This window comes from Solanum pennellii, chromosome 4 (assembly GCF_001406875.1).
Source record: "Solanum pennellii chromosome 4, SPENNV200".
NCBI classification, from domain to species: Eukaryota; Viridiplantae; Streptophyta; class Magnoliopsida; order Solanales; family Solanaceae; genus Solanum; species Solanum pennellii.
The window spans coordinates 71,375,085-71,387,486 of NC_028640.1; the positions used below are offsets into that span (position 1 = coordinate 71,375,085).

At 33.4% G+C, this 12,402-nt stretch overlaps 1 protein-coding gene across 1 annotated transcript; it reads right to left on the minus strand.

Annotated features, from left to right (window-relative positions):
• Positions 1–227: 227 nt before the first annotated feature.
• On the minus strand, positions 228–10,906 carry LOC107015661 (protein DETOXIFICATION 27-like). The gene is made up of 8 exons (XM_015215991.2): positions 10,538–10,906; positions 9,571–10,112; positions 9,333–9,419; positions 9,094–9,150; positions 1,199–1,437; positions 984–1,102; positions 689–778; positions 228–439 (listed from the first exon to the last, which is right to left on the minus strand). Exons 1-8 carry the CDS (start codon positions 10,799–10,801, stop codon positions 377–379), a joined length of 1,461 nt encoding a protein of 486 aa, XP_015071477.1. The 5' UTR covers positions 10,802–10,906; the 3' UTR covers positions 228–376.
• Between the last annotated feature and the right edge of the window lie 1,496 nt (positions 10,907–12,402).

A 12,402-nucleotide genomic window follows, 5' to 3' on the forward strand; every position in this document is an offset into this window, starting at 1 on the left:
TTAACCATGTGAATTAACCATCGATAGCAACAATAAGCTAATTCATGCTGCATATGGATATAAAGGCAAACTTTAATGAATCTCTTGATATTATTTGCTTGTGCTCATTGCATGGAATGAAAAGGTATGTGATCGGAATTAAAAACTATTCGAGGATAATTGGATATATCTAAGTATTTATTTATTAATATACAGAAAATAACAACGTCATCTAAAAATTTAAATTACTAAAAAGAAAATATTTTTATTATTTAATTATTTTGTTAACGATAATTACAACGGTAGCGCAAATCCAAAAAGGTTTAGAGGTCACAGTGTTGCATACCTCAGCTAGTCATTAATCAAAATCCACTTGCAAAAAAATAACATTTATCATCTACGATTGACTAACTGGAGGTGGCTCAGACCACTTTTCAACATGCATTATAGCTTTTTTAGCCTGTCAAAAAAAAAAATGCACAATTGTATCATTTTTTACATTAATCATATTTATGATTTCATAAAATAAAAAACAAATTTCAAAATTTTATATTTGATATTATTACTATAGTAATAGTTTAGTACCTCTTTCTNAAAAAAAAAAAAGCACAATTGTATCATTTTTTTACATTAATATATTTATAATTTCATAAAATAAAAATTTCAAAATTTTATATTTGATATTATTACTATAGTAATAGTTTAGTACCTCTTTCTCCCAATCACAACGATACGTTATAAAAGCCAATATTATAGTCTGCAAAGCTGTTCCTCCAAAAATCATTCCTGCCCACATGCCCTACAATTCCATTTTTCACTTATAACCCCAATTATTTTTCTTAACATTTTTATAAATATATAAATGAATTTTTGTTTAATGCATTGACAATTACCAGATAGTGTCCAATCACAAACTATTCTATTCAACATTATGTAATTCAATTAATTGTTTATAATAAACATTAATTTATAACTATATGATAAAAATAATATGACCAGCATACCTCAAGACCAGTGTGGAGAATCATACCCATAAGAATTCCAAGAGGGACTCCAACAAGGTAATAACAACCTAGATTAATATAAGCCACTTTTGATTGCCATCCTGAACCAACAGCAACCCCTGTAACAAACAAAGATCTTTCTATTAATTATTTTTACCAGATCCTCAACGTATATAAGTTAAATTCTTGTATGATAAAATTAACGTAATAATTACCGGATAAAACAGGTTGAACACTGTTTAGAAGAATGGTAAATGCAAGAAGGTAAGAGATCTTCTTAAAAGCTTTTAGGACATCAAAGCTCGATGAGAAAATTAGAGCAAATTTATCTTCATATATCATTATTAGTACACAAAATATTAGCCCTATAATGGTTGATTGTATCACTGATACCGCTGTTGCGAATTTTGCTGCCTTTCCTCTTCCAGCACCTAGCTCGTTCGCTACTCGCACTCTGAAAAAAATAATTTAGCGACTTTAGTTTAATAAAATTAAATTTCAATAATCATACGTAAAATAAACCTTATAAATATCAAAAAATTAAAAATGAAAGAAAGTAAAAAAGAATCGAGATGTGGTTCAATCTGTTTTTACAACAAGTTGTTTTAGAAATTATTCGTCTGACATGGTAAAACAATAAAAGTTGGTTTCTCTATTTTTTAAAAAAGGTGATTAACAATGGATTAATAGAAATCATGCATACAGTGGTAGGCGGTAGAATAAAGTAATTAATGTGATGTACTTGATAATTTGTGCCATAACACGTACGGATTAATCGAGGGGTGATCTAATTAGTAGTGATATATTAATCTGATCAGTCCAATATTATATTTTTAGTAGATATCTAATATCTTGTCATATCAACAAATATTAATTAAAACATTAATCAAATAGATTAAGTGATTTTGTAGGTGATAAAATGTGAGTTTATGAACTCACCATTGCAACAATGAATCTAGACAGAATTAAGAGAAAGAGGAAAAAGAATTGTATTGAACTTGTGAAGTGAAAAATGATCTATTTTTACAATGAAGCCTCATGCTAACTTATATAGCATTCTAACTCAATGTATGACATATTTCTCGAGATAACTAAGTACACATTAATCGAGATAACTAACTAGCGAAGTAACAATTAACTACACTAAGCTAATTAACTGAAAAATGGAAAGTTACTGTAGCAGCTAACTAAATTACTGTAGTAGCTAACTAACTTGACATTAACTAACTTTAGGATATTAAAGCTAACAGAATTGCATAGTTTTCAGCATTCCCCCTCAAGCTGAAGGGTGCAAAATGTTGAGCACACCAAGCTTGCTCAAAAGGTATGAATGTTGAGCTTGACTCAACCCCTTTGTTAGCAAATATGCCAGTTGTTGTTGAGTATTAACATGGACTTGTCAATAACCCTTGCTTTGATCTTATCTCTGATGATTTGACAGTCAATTTCAATGTGTTTTGTCCTCTCGTGAAAAACTGGATTTTGCTGCTAGTTGTATAACAGATTAGCTATCACCGAACACAAGAATTGACATTTGAATTTCCACACATAGCTCAGTAAACAACCCCAACAACCAAGTGATTTCAGACACAGCTGATGCCATGCTTCTATATTCAGCTTCAGCTGAGCTTCTGGAAACAGTCTGCTGTTTCTTTGATTTCCATGACACAAGTGATTTTCCAAACTTAACCACATAACCTGTAATAGACCTCCTGGTATTAGGACGAGCAGCGCAATCAGAATCACATTAACATGATAACACATTAGCATGTTTAGATTGTAACCAGATTTCTTGACCAACTGTCCCTTTAAGATACTTAATCACTCTTATTGATGCATCCCAATGTGACCTCTTGGGAGATTGCATAAACTGACTCAAGACTTGTACTGCATAGCGGATATCTGGCCTGGTAATTGTAGCGTATAAGAGCTTTCCAACCAACCTTTGGTAAGCTGTAATGTCTTGTAGTACAACATCTCCAGTATGGCCATTAGCCAGATCATATTCTACTGATGTCAACCTAAGATTTGACTCAATGGGGGTAGAAGAAGGTTTAACACCTGTTAGACCTGCTTCAGAAATAAGTTCTAACACATATTTTCTTTGATTCAAAAGTACTCCTTCTATTGATCTCAACACTTCAATGCCAAGAAAAAATCTGAGCTCACCAAGGTCTTTTAACTTGAACTGCTTATGCAAATTTTCCTTTGCTTCATTGATCATTTTAGTATTACTTCCAGTAATCAACAAATCATCAACATAAACTAGAATAACTACATTGTTTGCATCTTTCCTCAAGGTGAATAAGGAATAATCATGACCACTTTGAGTAAAACCAGCTGCCACTAAGGCATTAGTCAACTTCAAATTTCACTGTCTAGATGCCTGTTTAAGCCCATATAGAGACTTAAGTAACTTGCACACCTTGTTTTCTCCTGGTTTTTTAAATCCTTCAGGCATCTCCATATAGACTTCCTCCTCAAGATCACCTTGAAGGAAGGCATTATAAACATCCATTTGGTATGTAGGCCACCCTTTTGAGACAGCTAAGGCAATCACATATCTAACTATTACCATTTTAGAAACCGGTGAGAATGTATCATGAGTCTAGTCCTTCCTGCTGACTGTATCCTTTAGCTACCAACCTAGCTTTGAATCTTTCAACTTCACCATCTGCTTTGTATTTTATCTTGTAAATCCACTTAGAGCCCAAAATGTGCATTCCTTTAGGTAACTCAACTACTGATCATGTATTGTTTACTTCTAAAGCCTTGATCTCCTGTTGCACAGCCTGAATCAATATATCATCCTTGAAAGCCTGGTGAAAATGTTTAGGTTCAATGCATTCAGACAATTTGCTTACAAATGCCTTGTAACAAGATGTAACTCTGTCATAGCTGAGAGAATTAGCTATTGGATGCCTGGTGTTACTTTGTTTCCTCCCTGCATAATCTTACATCCAAACTGGTTCCTTGACAATCCTTGAAGTCCTTCTGACACTTGTAGTAGGCACTCCAACAATCTCAGTGGAAATAGGAATATTAGTTGTACTGTCATCATGGTCTGTGTTTGCAGCTCCACCCTTATCATGAAGAACTTCTATGTCTACATCATCATTAGTATTCACTTCATTATCATCATTATTATGATGAACTTCTGTGTCTGTAGTAACATCAAGATCACAATCCATCATGGATTGTCAGCAACATCTAATGGAAAACAACATACATCTATTAATGTATCTGTATATACTTCCTTTGTAGAAAAAGGAAAGACAGTTTCATGAAAAACTACATCTCTGCTCACAAGAAACTTCTTGGACTTTATATCCAACAATACATAACCTTTTTGTAACTCTAAGTATCCTAGAAATATGGTAGGAATAGCTCTTTCTGCAAATTTATCACTCTTAGGCACCACTGTAGCATAGCTCAAACAACCTATACATTTAGATGACCAAGTGTTGGAATTTTAGAATAAAGAAGTTCATAGGGACTTTTGTTTGAGATACTTGAAGAAGGCAATTTGTTCATCAAATATACAGCAGCCTTGATACAATATCCCCAATATCTGATTGGTAATTGTGATTAAAACCTGATAGCTTCAGCTATGTTAAGAATTTGCCTATGTTTCCTTTCCACCACACTATTTTATTGTGGTGTATGCGGACAACTGCATTGATGAAGTATTCCTAGTTCATGAAACAATTTAATACACTGAGAGTTGAAGAACTCAGTACCATTATCTGATCTCACAACTTTAACATGTGCACCAAATTAAGTCTTGATCATAGAGAAGAACAATTTTATGGCTGCAACAGTTTCAAACTTCAATTGCAACAAGTAAACCCAAACAAATCTACTGTAGTCATCAACTATAGTAAAAAAATAGTGCTTCTTGTCTAGAGTAGGAGTCTTATATGGTCCCCATAAATCCATATGAACCAAGTCAAAACTAGTAGAAGCTCTAGAATTGCTACTAGGAAATACTTGCCTTGTTTGTTTAACTGATGGACAAACAGGACAACTAACAAGTATATCATTCTTATTGCTAGAAAGAAGACTAAAATGTATCATGATAAAGTGAGAAGATGCCCAAGTCTTTGATGCCAAAGTTGAGTATCTTGTCTTGCTATTCCTGCATCCATCACTAGTTGCTTACATTTGTCTATTTTATTCAATGTTGAGCCACTCTTGGACATGTATAGACTTCCCTGCTTCTTACCAATCCCCTTCACCCTGCCACTGAAGAGATCCTGGTAAACACAGAAGTCAGGATAAAATGATACAAAGCAAGATAATTCCCTTGTTATCTTGGATACTGACAGCAAATTGAACTTGAAGTCTGGTACATGCAGTACATTTCTCACAATATCATCATCAAATATAGCTGATTCACCAGTGTGATTCACATTTACTCTTATCCCCTGTGGGTAAATGTACCTGATTCTTCTGTGACTTACTCAATTCATGACTCTTAAACAGTGACTGCTTATGTGTTGTGATATGATGAGTTGCACCATAATCTACAATCCAGTCTTGTGAGGAAAAAGAAATTGACATTAAACAAGTTGTAATACCTGCCATGTTAACTCTCTTTGGCTTCTCTTTGTTCAGCATCTCCAAAATTTATTTATATTCCTTCTCTGTGAATACTTGTCCTTTGCCAAATCTGTGTCATCTCCTGCACTTTGACTGGTTGAAGCTAGTTGAGACTGATCATATGAACTGTTGGAATCACCAGTCACATTGTTGGCTATATCCTGACCTCCATAACCAGCACCAAAGCCACCACTAGTGTTCTTATTACCATAACCTTTTTTCTTCCTGAACTTTCAATCACTTGGATAACCAATTAGTTTATAGCAATTATCCTTAGTGTGACCAGTAAAGTGACAGTATTCACACTTCTTGCCCTAAAAGAGTTCCTTCCCTTGATTTCTATTCACATTCATCACCATTGAGTTTGGCTTATCAACTACATTGACTGTGCATGTTGAATGTTGAATTTCATCCTCTATGATCATGGAAATGCTTGGTTTTAAGAAGGTGTAACTCCTTTAAGCAATATCTGCCTACGAGGTTAATTATATGATTCATTTAAGCCACTTAGAAACTGAATTAGCCTCAATTCTTGAAGGTGATCTACATACTCCTTAGACTGTGGACATGTGCAACTAGGATGTGGTGTCACAATATCATATTCACTCCATAAAGTCTTGAGCTTAGTGAAATAGTAAAACACATAATCAGTACCTTTTGTAAGTGTAGTGATCTCCTTGTGCAACTGGTAAATTCTCACGCGATTGATCTTATCAAACCTTTCCTTGAGATCTGCCCAAACTGAGAATGCAGTTGTGGCATAAACTATGCCACTGAGAAGCTCCTCACTCACAATGTTTATCAACCATGACAAAACTATGACATTACATGTTTCCAAACTGTCGTGTAGCTCATCATTGTACAACGCTTTGGTGCAGGAGCCAATTAGAAAACCATATTTCCTTTTCCCTAAAAGTGCAATCCTCATGGATCTGCTCCAAACACCATAGTTCTTAGAGCCAGTCAGCTTGATAGGTATCATCATAGGTCCTAATGAGTCAGATATGTCCAATATACAGAGGATCACTTTGATCGATTCTTAAAACAGCCATTATCGAGCTTATCAATCAAATCAACACAAAATGAACTAGCTAGTTGAGATCTGAACTCTCCTAGAAGAAGAAAAACAGCCTCACAACCAATCAATCAACACAAAAAACAATTAGCTAGATTAGATCTAAACTCTTCCAGCAGAAAAAAATCACAAACTTTAACAGCTAGAGGAGATCTAAGCTCCACTAGATTCCTGCTCTAGATTCCTGCACTAAAAATCCAGCATCTCCTGCTCTGATACCACGATAAAATGTGAGTTCATGAACTCACCATTGCAATAATTTATCTAGACAAAATTAAGAGAAAGAGGAAGAAGAATTGTATTGAACTTGTGAAGTGAAAATGATCTATTTTTGCAATGAAGCCTCATGCTAACTTATATAGCATTCTAACTCAATGTATGACATATTTCTCGAGGTAACTAAGTACACATTAATCAAGGCAACTAACTAGCTAAGTAACAATTAACTACACTAAGCTAATTAACTGAAAAATGGAAAGTTACTGTAGCAGCTAACTACATTACTGTAGCAGCTAATTAACTTGACATTAACTAACTTTAGGATATTAAAGCTAACAGAATTGCATAATTTTCAACAGTAGGTAATTAAAGTTTTCATATTTGAGTCATTTTTTGATTAAAAAACAAAGTTAACGGACTTTTTTTGGAGAAAAAAAATCCGTATATAGGTAACTATTGAGTAACGTTATGAGAGGACAATTCATATATGTAATTGACTTTCTAACAGCAAATTTATAGTCAAGTAATCATATGAAATATTATCTTTAATTATAAATATTCATATTATATGACGTTTGTGTTTACTATATTAAGTTTGTAACAATACTACAACCTCAACTTCAGTACGTAGTAGATATATAATATATGCTTTTAAGTGTGAAATGAACGGATAGGTATAAGGTTTAATTTTAATTTATCCTATGCAATTCAATAAAGACAAGAAAGAAACATATTACACTTAATAATAATGTTGGCTGTTTGTATCTTTTATGTTCAATTAATAGATATGAACATTGAAACATTAAAATACAAGAACGTGAATCACTGAGTTTATCAGTTCAAATTAATTTTAATTTGAATATATTAGTATTATATTAAGATCCAAAAGAAACACAAATGCTTAGACTGACAATTAATTGTCAGTTTGCAACTATGCCTTTGTATTTTTTATTTATGACCACAAATCAAATGGTACAAAGAGACAACAACATCATTTTCTTAATTTGTCGTTTTTGTGTCAATTGTTACGCATCACAAGTTCACAACACGTAACAACTTCAATAAAAAAAGTTATCCCCTCTCTAATTGTATATACTTATTAAGCATGTTTTTAGATATAATATTTTAAGTTCTTTTAAGATTAAACATCCAATTGAAAGATTGTTAGAGTATAGTACATTATAATAATTGCAACGGTTAAATGTCTAAGTGAGAAATTATTGAGATGTATATTATTAAATATATGATAAAACATATTATATGTTATAATGGATCATATATTTGTTTATGCTATCTGTTAACTTATATAGTAAATGGTTTAGTGCATACAAATTTAGTTTGTACTAAGAGGATTAAATCATCGTTTTTTAAGTATGAAGTTTTTTTCTTCACAATCTAAGATAGAAATTGGACATGTCATCGCTACAAGATTATATATAATTTATCTTGATTATGAAAATGATATCGTTTCAACTTCTTGTGCTAGTGCATTTTGTATGTATTGAACGAGACTAGTAGAGATAATTGTTTTAGAGTTTAGACTGACTGGCAAAAACATATTCTTTAAACAGTTAAATGTACTATATTCTCAATCCTAATGTAACTATTATGACATGTATATATTAATTGTCGTGTTGATTTATTATAAGGAGAGATTCTAATATGAGTTGATATGTCTGATAGAATGAATGATAATAATATATATTGGTAAAATAATAAGTTAATTGATTCATGTCTTGATGTACAGGTCGATGATATGTCCTTTTGAAAAGCTTATAAATTTTCACTGTGTCAAATCTTGCAAGTAGATTTATAAGTTCGACACATAAAATAAATTAAGGAGTGTTAACCCGCCCCTCATTGCCGTATTTCCGTCCTATACTTATTTTGATGAAATTATATATTATGACTATCATGTGTTTTGGGCATTTGCTTTTAAGGCTAACTAATTTTAATTTGAAGCGTGTAAGGCTCTTTAATAGAGAGAGTTATTTTTATATCTTTAAATATGAGATCTCTAAAATTGAACTTTTTTTTAATACATATTAGATTTCCTTTTTATACTCATTTTCAATACATTCTTTAGACATGTTAATTTTATTAAACTCAAATATCTTATTACCAATCTGGCCAGAAATTATAGAAGACTTAAAATGAGAATAAGAAAATATATCATTTTATTTATATGTAAAATAAAAGAGGTGTATTAATTACCCGGTGGCAGCGAAAAAAGCAAGTGGTATCATCATCTCCCAACCATTAATATTCATGCTGCAATAAAGGGAAACAAAAATAAAGAAGTATTGCTCAATAATTAGATTGTTAAGTTTAGCTCAATAATTATTCTTTCTCTAACGTCATTTGATTCGACAGAAGAAAAATTTTAAAGAAAAAATTATAGTCTAAAAATAAATTTAAATATTTTTAAAAATGTGACACGACTAATGACATACCAGATGGACAACGCATCAAGGGCCAACGTCGCGTTCTCCAAATATCCTGTCATCAACATCAATATCCGATAGTACCAGTTCTCCAAGCTACAAAAATTTCCAAATTAAATAATAATATCATTTTTTTTTACTTTTAATTTTCCATTTGATAATTTAAAATTCCGTTAGTTATGAATTACTTTGAGAGTGATTTCTGATAAATCTATTTTTTAATGGATAAATAAAATTTTATGTTTACCAAAGCATAACACCAGCAGCAGCGGAAAGTCGAAAAAAATCGCAAAGTCCCGAAAATGCTTGTGTTGAGAAGCCAGTCCACGTTTCTGGACACCCACCGCATGCGGCGTACATAAACATTCCAATAACCAGCAACCACCACGATATGTCCAGTGCTACGGCGGCTCCCACTAACCCCAAATTCAGTTTGTACACAAACAACCAACTGATCACCGTGTGAATCGCCAGCACCGCCAGTGAAATCCAGGCGATAACCACCGTCTTCAGCTGGCTCTGAAGGAACCTCTGTATCGGAAACTGAAAAGCAAAGCTGAAGTGTAGCGGAATAAACCACAACGCCACTATCCCTGATAGCTCTGCGACGTCGTCTGGTTGACCTAGCGATTTTAAAATTGGGGTAGCGTATATGTACATCGGAAGGAGAAGGAAACAACAGAGGGTTAAAACAATCCATGATCTCTGCATGTATATTCCTAACATATGATGCTTTTTTGCTCCATAAGCTTGCCCGCATAACGTTTCTAATGCGCTCGCCATCCCTAACTTCATTTACATGTCAAAATTGAAACAGAGGAAGTCAGTAATTTTGATGATGAAGATCCAATCCAATCAATTTGAAAGAAATTTTTTAGGGATTTGTTAAATTAGGTCTTAGGTCTAACTCACATCCCAAAAGGCGGAGGAGATTACCCAAACCTCATAAGACGTTCACCCTTCTCATTAATCAGCGATATGAGACTTTTTGTCATTCTTTAAGAATTAATTGCAACTCATGTATACAAAAATGTCAAACATGAAAATTATTGAACTCGTAACTTGAATACAACTTTTGAATCGGGTGTTAAGATGATTAGAATTTAACAAATTTGATGAAGAAGATTCAATAAATCGTCCCTGTTTTTCAAATGTGCAGATGAGTACAAATAATAATGTAAGATTTGAAAGAAGTTGAGGGGATATGTACATACAAGGAGACCAAAGTTGAGGCCAACAATGACGGTATTAGAAATAGAGATAGCAGCCAGTTGAACTTCACCAAGGTGCCCAGCAAAACTTTGAGTGATAATATTCATGGTATAAGAAGCTATACGGCTGAAGATGGCTGGACCGACGATATGCCATAGTTTTTTGGTTTCAATCCATACTCTTGTTTTCAGATTCTCATCATCATCCTCAATTTTATTCTCCGCCAACAATAATGGTTGCTGGTTTTCGTCGATAACGCTGCCCATTCGTAACACTAGAACTAAAATCAGCCACGATATAAGAATTGGGTACTAAAAATAGAGTTGTATAGACGGATTTTATAGAAAATAATAAAGTAACAATGACGATGCAAGTTTTTACAATTGGCCAATTCATTAAATTAAATCCGCATATATATATTTGGTAAGTAACAAAAAAATATTACTCTCTCAACAGAATGTAATAATATTACGAGAAACGGAATCTAAATCGCATTACTTCAACTGAAATTTCATCAGTAAATTTTGTATCAATAAAATTAATCAAAATTAAACTGATCTTAGAATGTGTATGAATAACTGGTAAAAATATTTATATGTCACGACCCAAATTTTCAAGTCGTGATGGCACCTATGTTCCCAACCAATAGATAAGCCAACCCAACATATTAACCCAACTAAACCAACAAATGAGTAAAAAAAAGACTAACACTTAGCAAGAATCTCCAACATTGAGTTCCTTATAAGTACGAAATGCGGAAGCTAAAACATATCACCCCAAGAATTGGTGTCTTAAGTACAAGAGCTTCTAAAATTCGATGCAAGTCTGAAACTAAATGACAAATCTAACACAAGGAATATCCTGTCTGAATACTAATAACAGAATGAATAAAAGATAGAGGGAGGTGTGGGCCACGGAACAGCCAAGCAGCTCACCACAACTCCAAGAACTCCAAGCTCGGACTCAATTTGCTCCACGAGATGTGCTCCTACTCGAAATCGAATCTGCACCACAAAGAGTGCAACAAGCGTAGTATGAGTACGAAACCACGTGTACCCAGTATGTCTCATTGACCGACAACGAAGAAGTAGTGACGGGAGTTATATAAGAAAATAACTTCTTAGATTGTACAAGTATATATATATATATTACACTTACTATTTAAGTTTCATCAATAAAGGAAATCAACATTTAATATTTTCCAAACACCAAACGAAACATATAGTCATCAAGAATGAATGATGGGATGAAATGCAATGCAATATGATGCCATGTAATGATATGTCTCAGAATACCCAGTACTCACTCAACCGTATATACATGATACTCCTCGGAAATACATCGAGAGTTCATGACCCATGGGGGACTCGCGAGGTCCATATACCGACACGGACGATCTCCACGTGTCTGTGCGGACGATCTCAACGCACTATCATAATATCAAATAATTTTCGCACGGACGGTCTCCACGTGCCCAAATTACAATCTTAACATCTCACCATCCCCAGCACGGACGATCTCCACGTGCCCAACTTATACTCAGTCTCATCTCTATGCATGTGCACAATATTGTTTCAATAGAGGGAATGATGATGCATCTCAATCAATCAATATGAATATAATACATAACCACCTCAATTATCTCAACTATACGGGTGAAATAAATAAAACACAATCACACAAGGAATTCAAGTCAATAATATATCAGCTAATGCCCATATGCTTTGGCATTCTCAAATTTCAGTCCACATTCTATAATAGTACTTTTCCTTTTTATAACACCGGTACTCGTACCAATGCCCGTCACACCATTGATACGAGACCACCATCTTTCCCCCTTACCCCTTGTCTATTTTCATTTTTTTTA